Consider the following 18,787-nt stretch of genomic DNA (forward strand, 5'->3'; position numbering starts at 1 on the left):
CTGGGCGGGACCTCCTCTGCCTCTGCTCCCTGGCTTGCTTCCTTTACAACCTCCTCTCCTCTGATCAAGGGGCTGTTCCTCTTTGTGGTCTGTTGTAGCCTCCTCATTCATTCTTTTGCTCTTCTAGCCTGGGGGCCCGGTGGCATTTTGAGAGGCCTCATGGGTGGTGAGGCTAGGCGGGACCCCAGGGTTCCCAGGGGCAGCGACTGGAACACTGACTTTGCAGAAGGGACGTGAGGTCGGTGTGTCTGGCAGGAGCGGGGCCATCTGGACGCTTGCACACCCACCGGTGGTGTGCTCGGTGGGCAGTGCGCTCCCGCAGGACCCTGGCCTGGTGGCTCTCTGCACTCTCTCCTGTCCCCATTAGCTGGGAATTCCTTCCTGACACCACAGGGATGCGCGTGCTGTTCCCATCCTCAGTCTCTCAGGGGCACAGCAGGGCTCAGTACACGTCCGCAGGAAGGGACCTACTGCCTGGTCCAGACCTGAGGGGCTTCGATGCAGAGATCAGCAGAGCCCGCCCGGGGAACATTGGTGAGACCGAGCAGGGTGACAGCAGCAAGTGTCCGTGCAGTGAAGTGCGGGGATGCCTTGTGCAGGAGCTGACTGTAGCAGGCATACAGAGGTGGGGAAACCCACGCGGTGGTGGTCCCTGGGGAGGGCTTCGCAGGGCAGGGTGGCAGGCAGGCCTGGGGAGGCAGCAGGGGCGAGTGGGCCCTGCATGTGGTTGGTTGGCATTGGAATGGTGCCTGTGTCTTGGCTGAGAGGTGGTGTTTGGAGGCCTCCTCCGCGGCAGGTGACGGGCACTTCAGCCTCTGCTGCCCTGCAGCTCCCACACTTTGCAGGAGCTCGGCTCTGGCTCCGGCTGACCACCTGCGGTCCCCTCAGTGCTGGGGCCTGACTCCTCCCTCCTTCCGGAGGGAGACATTTGGCCAATGCCAACAATGTGGCCTTTGACAGGTGCTGCGTGAGTTTCCTGGGGCTGCGGCAACCAAGTGCCACAAACCGGGGGCCCTGCAACAGGGATGTGTGCCCTCCCAGCTCCAGAGGCTGGAGGTCTGGCATTGGGCGGCCTCAGGAGCATCCGCCCGTGCTTTTCTCTCAGCTTTCGGGGTTGAGGCAGCCCTTGGTGTTCCTGAGTTGTGGGTGCATCCCTGCAACTGTAGCCTCCGTCTCCACATGCTGTGACCTGTGTCCCTGTGCCTCTTCTTACAAGCATACCAGTCACTGCACTGAGCCCACCCAGCTCCGCTGTTACCCGGCCTTGGTCATACCTGCAAAGAACTTATTTCCAAGGAGGGTCCTGTCACGGGCACTGGGGATAGGCCGACAGCATGTCTCTTTTGGGTGACACAACAGGTGCTTAGAGACTGCGTTTGCCTCCGGGTGCCCTGAGCCTGTAGGCGTCTTGGTGCCCCTCGGGTCTGCGAAGGCCTGGGCTGTGGCCGAGGCTGCCCCNCTCTTCTTACAAGCATACCAGTCACTGCACTGAGCCCACCCAGCTCCGCTGTTACCCGGCCTTGGTCATACCTGCAAAGAACTTATTTCCAAGGAGGGTCCTGTCACGGGCACTGGGGATAGGCCGACAGCATGTCTCTTTTGGGTGACACAACAGGTGCTTAGAGACTGCGTTTGCCTCCGGGTGCCCTGAGCCTGTAGGCGTCTTGGTGCCCCTCGGGTCTGCAAAGGCCTGGGCTGTGGCCCAGGCTGCCCCTTCTCTCCTCCTCCTAGCCCCCGGCCTTGGCCTCGGGGCTGTGGAGTGGGACCGACAGGCACTGGTCTCCCCAGTCAGAAGGGCGTCTTACTGTGTCAGGGCTGGAGGCTTGGTTGGAAAAGCTGCTTGACCCCACTTGGTGAAGCGGGTGGTGAGGTGCTGGAGGGTGTATTTATGGGCAGGAGGGAGGGCAGATCCCTTTTTCTTTCCTGGGAAAGACGCAATATGTGTGCAGCGTTGCAGGGTGCTGGCTCCGGAAGGGCCTTGAGGGCTTTGGCGCCGGAGTGGTGAGACCTGCCTGCAGGGGCGCCTGCCTGGTGCTGGAGGCCTGGGACACCGTCCTGCCTCTGCTGCTCTGCAGCTGGGGACCTTGGGTGCCTTGCTGAGCTCCTTGGAGGCTCAGCTTCCTCCTCGGTAATGGGGACAATTGAAACAGCGGTTGCCAGGCCCCACGGAGTTTTTTGTGAGGATTTGGTGATAAAAGGTGGCTGTGCACATGCGGTCATGAGACTGTGTCACCAGTGCCAACGAAGGGGCAGGTGGTGGCCGGTTACAGTGCCAGGGGAAGGAGAGGCTGATTCTACTTGGTGGAATCTGGGAACTGGTGGTTTGGGGTAGGGGAGGCTTTGCTCTGGTTCGGTGAAGTAGAGGTAGGCCGGGGACGCCCTCAGGGTGTCTCACCCTAGGGGACTCGTACCTCCTGGGGCAGGCTCTGTGGACCTCAGATGCACGAGGACAGAGTGCACGTGCCCCTTCTGTAGGTGGGAAGAGTGGTATGTGGAAGGATTTGGGCAGGAAAGTGGCACCTGGCTTCCCTGCCTGGGGCCTGGGTGCTTTTGGCAAACGCACTGTGGTGCTCTGCTCTTCTGTCTGAATGACCCAGCCAGCGTAAACCGTGCCTGGACTGGAGTCCGTGCCTAGGAGTCCTGTCCCCTAGGAGCGCCCAGCCTGAGCCCCCACAGCTTGGTGCGCCGTGTTCCCCCTCTCCTTCTCCCTCGCTTCCTCCACCCCAGGAAGCTGGGGGGCAGGGGAGCCCTCCGCCACAGAGGAGGTGGAAAGGCAGCCACACTAATCTGTCCTCTCCATGGGTCTTCTCTCAACACCAGGTCCCGGCTGGCGGACTTCCACACCAACTGTCGTGCCTCCTACCAGACGCTCACCAGCTGCCCAGCGGACAATTACCAGGCATGTCTGGGCGCCTACACTGGCATGATTGGTAAGCCACCCCTGCGTGCCCAGGCTCCGAGTGAGCGTGCCCAGGCTCACAGCAGCTGCTGGCTGCCCCCGTCTCAGCGGGCAGGGGCCCAGCGGCAGGCCAGGGGGCGGACAGCGTGAGCTCACCTTTCCCCGTGGCAAGTTGACATAGAGCTGCCGTGGGAAACTGGAGGAGAGGGTGGGTCTTCGTCATGGGGGCAGGGGTGCAGGGCCCTTGCAAACTTCGAGAAAAGAAGGGCAAGTAACACTGACGGCAAGTCGGGCTCCCTGGGTGCTGCGCTAAGCAGTTCGCGTGACCGTCTAGTTCTCATAACAGCACTTGCTAGGGAGGCTTTGGGGCGTCCATTCCACAATCAGGGAAACTGAGGTTTAGAGAAGCAGAGTCACTGGCCCAGGCTGGCCTGGCTCATAAATGTTGGCACTGTGATCCGAGTCTAGGACGCAGCCTTGTCGCACTCACTGCAGAACACACTCTGCCGGTGCCCAGGAGAAAGCAAGGGCTGCACTCTGGGAGGCCAGCTGGGTGTCTGTGTCGGTCACCTGGGTCTTTCTGTCCCTGCTGATCCCTGGGTTCCCTGGGACAGTCACACTCAGAGTTTGGTCTGTGAGTTGGGACATCTGTGTGTTCGGGGCAGGGGGCAGCGGGGAGGGAGGGAGGTACCCCGAGCCTCTTGACTATGGTGCCTGGGGTCTAGGGACCCAGAGAGAAGGTCTCACTGCTCCCCTCTTCTTTGCCCCTCTTCTCCCGGCCCAGGATTTGACATGATGCCCAACTATGTGGACTCCAGCCCCACGGGCATCGTGGTGTCCCCCTGGTGCAGCTGTCGTGGCAGCGGGAACTTGGAGGAGGAGTGTGAGAAGTTCCTCAGGGACTTCACCGACAACACCTGCCTTCGTGAGTCCTGCAGTGCCGTCCTCCCCAGGAGCCCCTCCCGCCCCTGTTTCTCAGAGGCTCTCTGGACGTGGCTGGAGTTGGTCCCATCTTCTTCCCCTGGGGCTGCCAGGAGCTGGGTGTGGCCTGTGGAGACCTCGGTTCAGGCACCTGGAGTGTCACAGCAGAGCTGTCCGTGGGCCAGCCTCAGTTTTCCACATGAGGCCCCGCGCCTGTGTCACTTCAGGGTTGAAGGTTTCTGGTCTGTTAGCGGACGACTGCAGGCAGGCTCCTCTGGGGACAGCCCTGTGGTGAGGATCTCCCTGTCTGTCACTTCTCCCTCTAAGGATCATTTTTAAGGGCCCCATTGGAATCAGTGACTTTTTTTCCAAGTCACCAAACTCCTAATCCAAAGGGTAGAGAGCAGGGTGGCCGTAGGCTCTGTCTGCCCCCACCTCTTCAGACAGACCCTTTGCCGCCCACTTCCCTTCCCACCGTTCTCCCCTCTGCCCACCTGTCCGGGCTCTCTTCTGTGCGGCACCCGGCATTCAGAGACACAAGTCACTGTGCCCGTCGTGGACAGCTTTGCAGCCCGACCCAGTCTGGACGGTCACAGTCCAGGGGAAGGGCCCTCGCAGGAGCCAGGGTGGGGTGCCCAGCTCAGTCCGCAGCAGTGAGCCCCTGTAGGCTTCTCAGAGGCTGACCCGTTGAGGGATGGTGGCATTGGACAGCTGAAGAGGCAGGAGGGCAGAGCGAGCTGCGGGAACCGCAGACCGCGGGGCCTTGCTACAGAGCACAGGGGCACCGGCAGTTGTCTGGACAGGAGGAGAGTCCTCCCCCGAAGGGGGTCCGGTGGTCCCCACAGGTGTCAGGGTGGCAGCGTGGGCCACGGCAGGGCTCAGCCCTGGGTGCTGGGCGCAGATCTGCATTTCTGATGGCTCGCTGTCTGGTCTGGTGTGGAGGGGTAGGGTGGGAGTGTGGTTCTGACCGGTGGGTGTGCACTCGGGGAGTAGTGGCCGTCACAGGAGAGGACAGTGGCGGCTGTGAACTGGAGCAGTGTGAAGGGGTGGAGGGGAGATATGGAGTGGAGAGGTATGCAGGAGGTGGGCTCAAATGACAGCAGGTGGGTGCTAGGGAGGTGCACTAGGCACCCGGGCGGGGAGAGGAACACTTCACGGCTGGAAACCCAGGGAAGATGGTATGGAAAGGATGGAGTGGTGCCCGCTCAGGTGGAGATGTGATGCGTTTGAGGACGTGGAGGTGGAAATTTCCTCAGCTGTTTGGTGATAGGGCCACGTCTTGGGGACCGAGTTTTGTCCAGGAGGCTCCATTGATGTAGTTCCCAGTGAGTTAGTGCCACTAACAGGGTGGGAGCCGGGGAGGCCACCAGGGATGGGGGGGGGCTGTGGGGTGCCAGCAGCGAGGACCCAGAGGCAGCCGAGTGGCAAAGGAGCCAGGAGAACCTGCACCTGGGGACTGAGGGTGGGGGGCTTCTGCAGCGGGTGTGGTCTGCAGCCCTGGACGCCACTGAGGAGGGGGTGCTGGCTGCCCTGAGCTTGGCCTGTCCCTCTCACCGGGCTTTCTATGCTCCCAGCACCCTCCTCTCCTCATCACCTACATTTTCTTCTGTTCCCATCTCGTCTTTTTCAACCTCCCTCTTGTCACTTCCTCCTGTACACATGAGGCCCTGTGTTTGAAGGAGAGCCTCAGCACAGTTAAGTCTGGACAGCTACAGTCTGTCCCAGCCGGGCACACAGGGCTGAGATGGGGAGGGCAGAAGTGGCAGAGGTGGCCCCTGATTTCTCTGCGTCAGCCTGCTCTTGCCCCCTGCAGGGAACGCCATCCAGGCCTTTGGCAACGGCACAGATGTGAACCTATCCCCTAAAAATCCCTCGTTCCCAGCCACACCGTCCCTGAGGGTGGAGAAAACGCCTTCTTTGCCTGATGATCTCAGCGATAGCACTGGCCTGGGGACCAGCATCATCACCACCTGCACATCTGTCCAGGTGAGGGGGCATGGCTTCGCAGCTGGGAAATGAGCCAGGGCAGGCTGAGGGCCCAGAGAAGCACATGATGTCAGAGGTGGGTGTGGGAAGTTAGCAGGCGGGGGTGCGCAGGGGCTGGTGGGGGCTAGTTTCCCACGTATTCATTCTGGGGCATTCACCTGGCAGGTGCCCAGCTCCTGCTCTGTGATGGGCTTGTACTGGGTGGCATGGGGTGCAGGTGGAATGGAATGGTCACTGTGCATTAGCTACCTGCTGCTTCCCAGGTGTGTGCCAGTGGACTCTACCTACTTCATTGGATTCTCTCACAGTGAGGTGCCAGCGTTCCTATTTGACACATGGGACCTGACCAGAAGGCTCAGGCAGCCTGCCCCAGGTGTCCCAGCTAGCTAGAGGCTGCAGCAGAGCCCACCTGCATCTGACTCGGAGACCCATGGTGACGGTTCCTGTGTTCCTCCACCCGATGTGCATTGTGCACTCGGCGTGAGATGCTAGAGAGACGCTGGTGAATGAGCGTGCCACAGCCTGGGTTCTGTGGTCCTTGTGGTGTTGTCCGAGGTCAGACAGTTGCACGAGTGAGAAGCATGGAGAGCGGCCAGTGCCACGACGGGACACGGTGGCACTGTGCAGGCACGTCACAGGGCTCCCCACTCAGGCTCTCCCTCTGCCCTCCAGCCTCACGCGGGAGCTGCAGTGCATTCTTGGCTTAGGAGGCTCGTTGTAGTCCAAACACACTCGTGCACTCAGTGACACATACTCACATCCACACATACCCTCTCTCACACACACAGCTGGAACAAAGAGTTTGAAATGGGACTGAGTGCAGACTTTTGGGGGGACCGTGGAGGGAGGGACAGGGCGGTGGTGGGTGGTGTGGTGCAGTGGGGGTTCCAGGCAGGGGTTGGGACTGGACTGTCTCAGAAGGTGGTGGAGGCAGGATTGGAAGCACGGCCTGGGCATGGGTGTGTCATGGGTGTTCCCCATGCAAGGGGAACAAGGCCTGGCAGTGTGTCAGGCAGTGATGACACTGTCTGAACGGGACCTGGGCCCATAGGACCCAGCGTGGGTATGTGTTCACCGTGGAGGTGCAGTCATGCTGGCAGAATGAGGCCTGGAGAACTGGCATACAGTGTGTGGCTAGTTGGAGGTATTCCATCGTGTGCTTGAAATTTGCTGAGAGAGTAGACGCTGGGCCTTCGCCGTTTCACCTCACACGCACACGCACACGCACATGCACACAGAAAACAGTAAAGGTCAGGGGTATCTTGTGTGCTGAGTATTTCTCAGTGAACACATGTATGCGATCATTAGGATGTATGAGTGAAATACACAGGGGCGGGCAAAAGCAGGTTTGCAGCTGTGAGTCTGTGAAACAGTTTATTCTCGAATCATTTATTAAGTATAATGCTTTCCAAACGGACACCTGTAAACCTACCGTGCCCCACCCTGAATGCAACTTCTGATGGTTCATTATAACTGCAGTCAAATTGGAAAGAGAAACCCGTTCATGGTGAGCAGGGGTGGGCCTGGCGGAGGCCTTCGGGTCCCCGGGCACCCACTGCACCACAGGGCCGGGGGCTGGTACTGTGCTGGTGGCGAAGCCCACCCCTTCCTGCCCACTGGGCTCCACATGTGCTCACGTCAGACTCAGCAGGTGCTCTTCCCTGTCCCTTGCCCTGGTCAGGTCACCCCTCCTGATTTGGGCGGAGGTGGCTGCGTCACCCTTGGGCAGGTCCTAATTACACCGAGCATGCTTGAGTGGTGGCCGGCGGGGCTCGGAGGCCTGCCGCGCAGAGAGCCACCTGCTCAATTTCATGCTAGAGTGGTGGGCAGCTCGAGTAGGCAGCTTGGCTGGGTCAGGGTTGTGCCACCTGTTGAGAGACCTTGCTCTGGCGTGGCCCACATGTCCCTCAGACCCCGTCTGCCTCCCTGTGTGGCCCATCCTCCCCCACCCTGTCGGGGCGGGCTCACCCCTGGAGATGCTGATTCAGCAGGTGGCTCTCACTGTGACCCACTGAGGGTGTGCAAAGGTCAAAGCTATGGTCTCCTGCTTCCTGAAGCCCCTTTAGTGCCTGAGGACTCTGACTCCCTTCCCCCCATTTTACCTTAGAAGTCTGCAGAATTGTTTCCTGGCTCTGATTCACCTTGGCCTGATTTTCTGCAGCCCCCGCCTCTGGGGGCTTGTCTGACCCGTGGTTGGGTCCTGGTGGAGTCCCTGCTTGGTCCGGACATGTGCTGATGGGCGTGACGGTGCCTGGTGGGCTGAGGAACATGGTGGTTGGGCTCATGAGTCCCAGGAGCTGGGCTGGGGAGGCGGCCCACAGGGGCGCCCCAAGGCCTGGCCCCCGAGATCCTCCTCTTGGGGTCTGTTGGTCCCGTGCCTCTGGGCAGGACAGCTGGGGACAGCCAACCCAGGCAGAGAGGGAGAGATGCAGACCCTCATAGGTTTCAGTGACAGTCTTATATTTTTTTAAATTCTTGCCTGAGGAGAGATGAGCATTTATTGATTTTAGAGAGAGAGGAACGGGGAGAGGGAGAGAGAAATGTGGATGTGAGAGAGAAACATTGACTGTTTGCCCACCATACAGGCCCCAACCGGGGCTCAAACCCACGACCTCAATATGTGCCCTGACCTGGCTTCACACCCGCAACCTTTTGATGCACAGGATGGCCCTCCAACCACCTGAGCCACCCGGCCAGTGCCTTGGTGACAGTCTTTTTAGTGAGCACCTCCTGCTGCATGCCAGGGTGGGGGTGCAGGTGAGTGGTGCTCTCACCTTGGCGGAAGGCTGTTTGGGTGGCTTGTCGCCTCTGCAGCCCACTCCCCCTCCCTCAGCCTCCTGGTTTGGAAGGACTCCATGGTAGCTGCTGTGGGGTCCTCAGCAGGACAGCAACCATGGCTACAGAGGTGTCCTCGAGGGAGGGAAGAGACAGGAAGCTGAGGTCAGGGTGGCAGAGAGTGGAGGAGGCTGTGCCCCTTCCCCAAGGCACCTCTATCCTCGCCCCAACCCACAGACCTGGGCCCTTGGAGGAAGCCTTAGGGGCCCTTCAGTGACCCAGAGATGGCAGCCGGCTGGGGACCTCATGAGTGAGTGGGTGTCAGGGCCAGATGGCACTCTGAGACCTCCTTCTTAAATCCCGAAGGACTGGAGCCCAGTGAGGACTGTTACTTGTCCCCAGCCCTGAGCTCCAGGGCAGTTTCCTCCTGGCTGCACTGTGCTGCCTGCCTCCCCCCTACTCCCCCACTCCTGTGCCCCCACTTCCCCCTGCTCCCCCCTCCCCTCCCCCTGCTTCCCCAGGAACTCTGGGGCAGATGGGCTTTGCTCTGGGACTGGAAGAACTCTGATCCTCCTGAGGGGCTGCTGAGCAGACCACGTGGTGTCCACAGAGGGGCTGGGAGCGGGGGGCCCGAGTGGCCCTGTTGTGGGGCATCCTGGTGCTGTCTCCAGTTCTGCTGTGCTTTGCTTCCACTCCCAGCTGTGCCCTGACTGGGTAACCCTGCCCAAACGGGACTCCATGACAGAGTCTGTAGAATGGCCTTTCTCCCCTCTATCCACACATGCACAGTGCGAATTTCCCCGACGGTAGGGAATCTGTGGAGGACGGCCAGCCTTGAACCCTCATCGAAGGCCCTTGGATTCCGAAGTCCAGCAAGGCCATGCCATGATGCAGGCCCGCAGTCCAGCCAAGTGGGCACCGGTCAGTCCCTCTGAGCAGAGTGCTCTCCTTCTCTTCTGCCCCTGTTTGCCTGGGTGTCACCTCACGGGGTGGTGTCCCTGATCTGCCCAGGGAGAGCTGCCCTCTGCTTCCTCCCGCTCCCGCTTTGCCTCACGGGGGCCTGTCACCGTGCGTTCTGCCCGATGCTCCCACGTGAGCGTCCCTGGAGGACTGGCTGCATCTCACCCGCTGTGTGGCCCTGGGTGACCCAGTGTGCAGTGCTCAGCCCGGAGCTGAGCTCCGTACAGGGAGGGAAGGAACCCAGAGTCCCCAGTCCCTCAGTTCTCTAGTCTAGAGAATGGTCTGTTCTCTAGTTCTAGACTAGAGAACTCCCCGCTCTCTAGTCTAGAAAACGGTCTGTTTATGGCTCACGAGCAGCTCCTGATTTCATTTTCCGCCCTCTCGTGACGCCCCCTGTGTGTCGTGAGTGTATGGGATGAAGTCTTCTGATGAGAACGCAGGAAGATCAGGCGGAAAGCCCTTGAGTCATCTGATGGCCCTGGGCCAGGACGGTGCTCTGTGGATGGGAGAAGACTTGGCCTGGGTTAGCACCTCCCTGGCCCTGGTCTGTTCCCAGTAGCCTTGGCACTCCTGTGTGTCTCACCCTTCCCTGTGCTAAGGGGCCCCAGCAACACCAGCTCCTTTGCTTTCTGTGTCTCCACCGGCCAGTGTCTGTTCTTCCTCTCTACCCTGCCCGCATGTGTGAGGGAGTAAAAAACGTGTTTGGAGGGGTTGCCACCCCCCCTGCCACCACACACCTGCATGGGCTGAGCAGCCAGCAGCCGCCCACCCCCGTTTCCTCCTCACTCCAGCTATTTCCTGACGGGTCTCTTACCTAGTGCACAGGCCCGTGGATGTCAGTGTGGGGTCTCCGTCCTTTGTTAGTGTATCTGTTAGGCACACATTTCTGATTTGTATATATGGCTCGTTACCAAGCTTTGAGAGACTTGTGTGCGTTCCTCACTTTCTTCCCTCCTTCCAGCTCTCCCTCATAGCCACTCATTTATTCCTCCATCTGTGCATTCATGCATTTATGCAACACAACTTCCTTCTGTGTGCCGCTGGATTCCAGGCACTGAGGCTGACAGGCTTCCTAGGCCGGTACCTTGGTCCTATACCGGTGGATGGACATGCTCAGATAACCATGGGGAGGAAGTGATGGGCACACAAAAAAGACGGTCCTGTGCTGTGGGATCCAGCACAGGGAGGGCTGGTCTGGGCTGGCAGCGGAAGCAAAGGTGCCCCCACTGCTAGACCTGGCAGAAAGGGAGAGCTGGCCACGTGGAGATGTGGGCGCGGCCTGGAGCGGGAGGGCACCCCAGGCAGAGGGGCGAGTAGAGCCGAGGCAGGGAGTCAAGAAGGCGCAGACGGAGTAGGGGGTGGGCGGGCCAACTCTGGCTGGCTGCCCTTTCGCATAAACCATGTTTTATTGGAACAACACCATACCCTGTTGTTCACACACTGTCCGTGCGTATGGCAGGCAGGCATCGAGTGCCGGCCCTCTGGGGAGCAGCGTTCGCTGCTCCGGGTCTGGGGACCGCAGCTGGTGCATCTGGGCCAGAGCCCAGAGCGCTGACCTGGAGGGAGGGGTGGGGTGAAGCCTGCCGAGCAGGTTGAGGTGATGAGTGTTGAGGGGCTGTGGGAAGCTTCTGAACAGGGAGTATGGCGACTAGATGGAGAACTGTGATTTAGGAAGACATCTGACAGCTGGTGGGGACTGGTTGGCAGAGGAGAGAGACTGGGCGGCTGTTTGAGATCTTGGCGATTGTTAGGTAAGAAAAGGAGTTGAACTAGGGGAGTGGGAAGGAGGAGCTGTGAGCTATTGGGGGTGGGTGCATACAGCAGGGAGGTGACCAAGGGCACTGAGATTGGGAGATGGGGCCTGGGCTCCACCAGCAGGGACACAGAGCAGAGCCACAGTGCCTGGGCTCTAGCAGCATTTTTCCCATAGATGCACCGACCTTGGGCTTGGTCCCTGCACCTGGGCCAGACCAGCGAGGCTCTGGGATTGCCAGACCTGGCCGGGGAGTGCAGACTGAGGTGGGCAAGGAAGCGGAGGAAGACGATAACTTCCTTCCCAACTTAAACCTTGCCTTTGCCGCCATCCTCCCTCTGAGTCTGCGTCCCTTCCCCAGTTCTGGTTCCCCAGTGCCACCTGCACAGCCAGCTCTTTTGTGCTTCCCAAGTTGTGGTCACCTCCAGGGCCAGGCCCGCCTCTTCCGGCCCAGCAGCCCAGGCGTGTGTCCTATGGTCACTGCAGAGGCGTAGACCTTGAGCTTGCCTCTGGGGCAGGAGAGGCTCAGAGTAGGGTTGGGGGCAGGGGCTGGGACAGCCGGCCTCTGATGCCCTAGCCTTGTTCCACTGGAGTCCAAGCTGAGAGGTGGGTGTTGGGGGCAGCCTGGGGCAGGGCAGGGCCTGCAGCCTGGGGTGGGGTGGGGCAGGGGATGGCTCAGGGGAAGGATGCAGCCTATTTTGCTCCTGCTGTTTATTGAACTGGGGTGTGAGCAGGGCTGTGGCCATTCATCTCTGGAACCCCTGGTGGGAGGGAGCACTGGGGGAGAGTTCATGGTCAGGAGGAAGGCCAGGAATTGGACCCCCCTGTAGCTTTCGAATTAAATGATGGATCTTCTTTCTGTCTGCGCCCCACCCCTCCCATGTGCCACTTCCAGGAAAAGGCGTCGATGGACAGACAGCACACCATTCTGTGTGCCCAGGAGTGGGTGAGGGGTTTTGGGGTTGCCTTGGGAGAGGTCACGGCAGCCTGGGCTGTCTGCTGCCTGTTTCCGGGAAGCCAGGTGGTGTTCACCTGGGGCAGACTCTTCCCGTCTTTGCTCCCTGAGCTATTATTGGATTGGAGAAGAGGGCAGAATGCCCGGGGCTCGCCTTCCTGCCCTCCTCCCCGGCCCTCCCTGCTCTCCTCACAGGCCCTGCATTAGGGGGCCAAACTAAGATTGCTTGGCGTCACTCCCTGTGGAATTAAGGAGGCCTTACATTTGTGCAGAGTTGTGCTGTCGTCACGTGGGTCAGTGAAGTACATCTGTCTGTCTGTTTTATAGATGAGGAAACTGAGGATCGAGCAGACGGAGGGACTTGTCTTGGGTCCTTGGCTGAAACAGACTGGAGCCCAGGGCTCTGGCCTCAGGCCTTCCTTCCTTTCTCTTGTTAAGGGGCATCTTGTGGGCGTGGGGTGGGGTTGGTGGTCACCAAGGGTTAGACCCTTCCATATACAAGAACAGGCTGGAGGGGTCTGAGACAACATCTGTGCACTAGACCTCATAGCGCCCAAGGGAAGAACTTTAGGACAGCCCAGACGCCTCCGTGTCTCTGCCTTCGGCCCAGGAGTGTGCGGCCCTCAGCCCTGGGGCCTGCAGAACACGGTGTCGCTGGTGCATGAGACTTCCTGCGAGTGCTGTGGAAAGTGCATCTGTGATGGGGCACTGACGGGGTGTGTGGGGGGCTCCTGTGCCCCATCTTTATGGAGGCCAGTGCTTTCCCCTCCCCGAGTCCCTGTGGCCCTGGTTGGAGACCACAGCAGCCCTGGGCTCCCTCGGGGCTGGTCCAGGGTGGTGTGTGTGCTTTCTCATTGTGATGTGGGTCCGAGGAGAGGGTGAGGGCGTCCTCCTCCGGTCCTTCTCCTGCTCCTGTGTTCCCTGCTCCCTCCCCTCTTCTTCCCCCTCTGCTCCCTCCTCTGCCTCTTTCCATCACCCTCTGTCCCTCCTCCATCCCCCTGGCTTTCCTCTTCCTTCCCCTGTGCTCTGGTCTCTGTGGAAGCTGCCTTTCCCTTTTCTCCCTGTTCCTCCCTCTCCCACTTGCTCTTTCTGACTCTTTCCTCCTTCTCTCCTGCCCTTTCCCTCTCTAACAGCTGACAGTGCTCCCTCACTGCCCCTTGCAGGAGGAGCCTGTCAAGTTCTATTGGCGCTGACCTTCGTGACCCAGCCACAGGCCAGGCTGCGCCAGTGTCCACACCAGATACCCTGTCCCAGCCTGGCCTAGCCCTCGGCCCCAGCCTCCTGTGGGCTGCTCTGGGGGTGCTGACCTCGGTGCTGCCCTCCAGAGCCTGCAGCGTTGGGGACCCTGAGCCCCTGACGGCTGGCGATGCATCACAGAAGGTGGTGTGGCCAGGCCGTCTGATGGAGCTGTTTTCTCAGACCTATTTATTTTATATGGTAGACTATTTATTAAAACAATTCTGTGCATGACTTCTATATCAAAAAAGTGGAGCTGCGTCAGTGAGCTGGGGGTGAGGACCTTGGTCTGGCTGGCTGACCACACAGGCTTGAGATTTAGGGAGTGCGGTGGGGAGGGCCTGCAGGAGGGAGATTCACCTGCTGCCCTGGAACCAGGAGGGCAGGAAAGGAGGCCAGAAAATGCAGGCGCTGGACTGGGTGGCCCAGAGCTGGACAGGCCTCAGGATGGCACAGGCGGGGACTGGCAGGGCTGGGAGCTGCCCAGGGAAGTGACCAAGTAGAGGTGAAGGTTGGAGGCAGTCAGGCAGACGATGGTGGCAGCACAGTCCCTGGGGTGGCGTGCGCACGTCCTTCTGACAGCTGCCTCCCACAGTCCTGGCTGGGACTGCCCTTGGTCCTGGGTGGTAGAATCCAGCCCGTGGGGCCAGAGGCCTGGGAGCACATGCCCTTTCCAGGGTATAGGTTGGTACCTGGCTGGGCGGGGTCACTGGCGATGTGGTCTTGGGCAGGATCCTCCAGGTCTGGTCCTTAGTTCCAGTGGGGACTCCTCATCACCGAGGTCACATCACCATCTGCAGTGACCCTGCCCTTGGCTGGACCTCCATGTGACAGCTGGAGTTCTGTGTAGCTGACCAGATGCCCTGGGTGGTAGATTGCCTGTGATGTCCCAGCAATTAGTGGTATGTCTGGCCAAGAGCAGTGATGGAAGTGTAATTTCATGGGCTTCCCAGTTGCTTCTGGTGGCCGGAGAGTCCCCACAGTTGCCTTAAGAACCAAGCCATTTGAAGCCAGGATAGCAACAGCACGTGCCCAGCTGGTTCCCGTGGACCCCTGCTGTGATGATGGTCACGGAGGCCTGTCCTTCGCGCGCACCCTCTGGTCCTGCATCCAGGCGCTCATGCCTGGGGTGTGGAACCCCGAATCATCACCACACCAGCTTCCCCTTCTCATTCTTCACCCTGACCACAGACCTCCAGGTGCCACACACCTGTGTAGGTGGAAGGGCTAGCACTCGGCACGGTGGCCAGATGGCTGCCTAACGTGCACTGGTGGCAGATGTCACCAGTCAGCTCTCCTCCCCTTGAACCCAAATGAGGACTCATGGTCTTCCTGGAGCTGGCACTCAGATGCCAGTTCTGACCCATGGCAGGCAGGCATTCATTCATTCACTCACTCACTCACTCATTCATTCATTCTTTCCTGTATCTAGTACGATGTTACTCAGCTGCTGTTATGGGCCAGACACTGGTCAGTGTGAGGACAGGAAGGCCGGGTCTCTGCCTCATGGAGAGGAGCTCTGGGTGTGGGAGACAGACCTGCGAGCGGCGGATCACTAATCACCTGTAGGATGGAGAGCAGTTAGAGCTCTCTCCTTCAGGAGTGCGGAGGATGCCAGGGTGAGGCCTGTGGGCGGGGCCAGTGCTTTGCACGTGTGCTCTGGGCCTCATGAGCTCACACAGGCTGGCAGGGCCCTGGACTGTGGGGCCTCCTCTGAGTGATGGGGCTGAGCTCGACCGGAGACCCAGCCCATCCTTACTAGTGCCCTCTTCCCCACAGGAGCAGGGGCTGAAGGCCAATGGCTCCAAAGAGCTGAGCATGTGCTTCACAGAGGTGAGTGGGGGCAGAGTGCGGTGTTCGCAGGGGACTGGCCACAGGAGGCCCTTTCGGTGAGTCTCAGACTCAGAGCCCTCAGACCCCGTTGCAGGCTGGGCCAGCTGAGCTCCTGGTCCACCTGCACCTCAGTGGGCATGCGCTCAGCTGCCGGGGCAAGGGTCCTTGGCTGTCTCTTTGGGAGAGGCACGAGTCGCTGCTCTGAGCAGGGGCCCTCCCGTGCCTTCCTGACTCCTTATTAGAAATCTAGTCTGTCTGTAACTTAGATGAGGAAAAAGGCCGTGTAAGATTCAGCAGGAGGGGAGAGCGCAGTCAAAACTAGTCAGGGGACATTCATGGAGGAGGAGCGGTTCGACCCCACTCAGGAGTAGGACGAAGAGCTGCTCACTCCTCTCCCCTCAGGAAGGTCCTCGGGGCCCTGGGAGCTGCTTCTCCCTGAGATCGTTATACCACACCCTCTCCCCTGGCCTGCGTCTGCGGACCTTCTTCCTCACTGGGCAGTGTCACCCAGGTTCTTTTGGGGACCGTGGCCCTGCCTTCCCCAGCTTGGGGGCTCAGCCCAGCTCCCTGGAAGCCTGGCTCCGCCTCCAAGCAAGAGTGGGAAGGCAAGTCCCCTGGGTGGGCTGGGAGGGCCGGGGCATGGGGAGGCCTTTCTTTTGTGGGCTCCCAGCCCCGCTGACTCGCTCGGTTGGTTTGTCTTTCATGGTCTCTTTGCTTCTGTCTCCCCTCTGCCGTGGCCTCAGCTCACCACCAACATCATCCCAGGGAGTAACAAGGTGATCAGACCCAACTCAGGCCCCAGCAGAGCCAGACCGTCAGCCGCCTTGACCGCCGCCTCCTTCCTGGTGTTGAAGCTGGCCTTGTAGGCTCTGGGCGCTGCGTCTGGAGATTTCTGAAAGCTTTGTGGACAAGAGCACCCGCCTGATGAACTGGAAACAGACACACACACACACATGCACACATGCACACCTTGCAAAAATTTTTTCCCACCTTGTCTCTGAATCTGTCTACTCCTAGGTTTCCTCTCTGGAGAAGTTTTTCTAAACCAGACAGACAGCAGGCGGCCAGCCTGAGAGCCACCGGGAGGTGCCCTGGCAGGGGCACCCCAGCTCCGAGGAGGGCACAAGGGTGTAGTCGTGCCCTGTACTTTCTCCTGGCCTTTTCTTCTCTGGACCCTGTTGCTGGAAGAAACCAAGATGGGACCCGGCAGCCCAAGGGACTTGTGGCCATCCATGCCTGATGTGGCCGGGGCGGGGCTGTGTCTGCCGATCTTCTCAAGTTGCCCAATTGGGGACTTGCTGGGGCTAGCAGGGGGTGTCAGGGGGAAGAGCATAGAGGCTGGTCCCTGGGGTCCAGTTGGGCTTTTGTAGCACCTCCACTTGACTTCAAGGGTGGCATTTATTTTGCCCCCCGCATCCCCCCCTCCGTGGGTTGGGCGGGTCTGATTCTGACTTGCAGAGGGCTGTGACAGGGAGGTCCCCCTCCCCCAACTGTAGCATCGGGGGCTGGGCTACTCAGCCCACCTGGGAGAACCCCTGGGGTTGGGGAAGCAAAACTTGGGCGCCATCTCAAGGCTGCGGCCTCCTCCTTGGAGGCAGGAAGTTTGAAATCAAAGAGAAACGATTCTTTTGGTGGGTCTCTCTCTCTGGAGAGAGGGGCTGCTGAGAGGGGCGGAAAAGACATGGGGACATCCCCTGCCCCGTACTCTGGGCTCTGCAGCTCTCTCCTCCCTCCCTCCTTGTCTTTACTCATTTCTGAGACGTACACCAACTGTATGTACATGACGTCGTTCCCTTCTCAACATATATGTATATACACATCATATACATATACTGTGTGGTTTTCCCCTTTTTCCTTTTTTAAGAAACAAACCTATCACAATAACACCCCAACAGATGAGCAAAATGTATTATTGTAAAGTTTATTTTTTTTATAACATTGTCTATGATGGGATCCAAGGAGGTGGACTCCCTGTGTCCCCGCCGGCCAGCTGCTGGGCTGGGGAGGGGCTCCTGATCGCGCTCACGCCGGCCCAGGCCCCAATAAACGTCCTAGGAAGCAGCTTCTCTCTCGCCTCGCTCCAGTGTGCCTTGCTCTGCCAACAGCAAAGTCTGGTTAACTTAAAGACTGGGGTGGGGAGGCGGCTCACAGCGTCAGTGGGAGGTAGGGGACCAGGGAGGCGGGGACGGGGGCCAAAGGACATCTGAAGGGCTTGATGGCAGGATCGACAGGCCCCGAACACTGCCTCCTGTGATGAATGACTGCCGACTGTCACCCAGCTGGCTGCACTGGGACCCTGCGCCTGCCTCCCGCCATTTTGGGGAGCGATGATACATCTCTTCTGGCACCCGGATGGGAAATAAGCCCTTGGGTTGCATGGTGGGGAAGAGGAAATTTCCCAAGAAGAGATGGAAGTGCCATGAGGAAGGGAAGAGTGGATTCTGAACAGCTTTACTCCACCTTAAAACATCTCCCAGGCATCATGTGGCTCAAATTTCACCATTAAGTATTCATTCCTTTGGTGGAGATGAGTCCTGTTCTCTGTGATCCTCTCAAGATGTGTCAATAAAACCGGGAAGAATAAAATGTTACTATTTTAGTGTTAATTAGCTTAAATAGTTTGAATGAGTCTTGGTAACATGAAGACAAGTGGGCTAAGACATTGAGATTGGGCTTGGGGGCGGTGCAGATAAGGGGACAGGGACAGTAGAAATGTCAGGAGACCAGTAGCGGCTGTCAGATGTAGGTCTTGAATTATCTCTCTTTTGGGAGAGTCACCACGTGCCTTTACCCAGAGTCAGCAGTCTGTGCAGTGAACGCTGCTGCCGGCCCCCTGGGGACCTGCTGTCTGGGACGTGCACTGTCTGCAAGCCTGTGCCACCCCGCATTTTCTAGGCTCCAGTACCTTGTCAAGTTGGAACCACATAGGAATGTCGCTCCCCTTGCTGGGAAAGCTTCCAGCCTGGGGTGAGATTGCTCAGCCGAGAACATTGGCCTGCTGCCCTCCATTCAAAGCAGCCGAGCCCCCTGTGGCTGAGGATCCAAGGAGGCAGGTCCAGGAGCTTGGGATTTGGCATCCAGCGAGCAGCGCCCTGGTCCTGTGCTGACCAGGTGGGGGGCGTACTGCCGGCCTTGTTCAAAGACCAGACAGGGTTACGTTCTTGGTTTCCTGTACCCCTGCCTTTGCCTTTATAACCTGCTTGGCAATATGGGTTTCTCGAGACAGCCCAAGCCCTGCCCTGATTTGACCCTCAGGCCCCAGCTGGGCCCTGCTTTCTCCACCAGGCTGTCTTGTTACCAGGCAGCTCTGGGCCTCCCCGGGTGGCTGACTCTTGCCAGCCACTTGGCTCCTGCTCATGGCCCACCTGCTTACTGAGATGCCCACCCCGGAGCCCCAGTGCTGCCTAGCTGCTGGTCCTCGGGCCCAGGGTCTGATGGTCCACCCTCTTAACTGTGTGCCAGCAGGCTG

General features: G+C 59.5%; 1 protein-coding gene across 4 annotated transcripts in view; it reads left to right on the top strand.

Annotated features, from left to right (window-relative positions):
• The window catches only part of GFRA2 (GDNF family receptor alpha 2), a 79,022-nt gene extending 61,643 nt beyond the window's left edge, over window positions 1-17,379 (top strand). For all 4 annotated transcript variants that reach the window (XM_037028784.1, XM_037028783.1, XM_037028785.1 and 1 more), the window contains exons 6-10: window positions 2,821-2,930; window positions 3,684-3,824; window positions 5,634-5,806; window positions 15,265-15,318; window positions 16,062-17,379. In XM_037028784.1, the coding sequence (XP_036884679.1) occupies window positions 2,821-2,930; window positions 3,684-3,824; window positions 5,634-5,806; window positions 15,265-15,318; window positions 16,062-16,184 (601 nt within the window). In that variant the 3' untranslated portion in view covers window positions 16,185-17,379. The remainder of the gene's footprint in view (window positions 1-2,820; window positions 2,931-3,683; window positions 3,825-5,633; window positions 5,807-15,264; window positions 15,319-16,061) is intronic.
• The last annotated feature ends 1,408 nt before the right edge of the window (window positions 17,380-18,787 follow it).

Source organism: Sturnira hondurensis, unplaced genomic scaffold (assembly GCF_014824575.4).
Source record: "Sturnira hondurensis isolate 20B ecotype Veracruz unplaced genomic scaffold, ASM1482457v3 Scaffold0020119, whole genome shotgun sequence".
NCBI lineage: Eukaryota > Metazoa > Chordata > Mammalia > Chiroptera > Phyllostomidae > Sturnira > Sturnira hondurensis.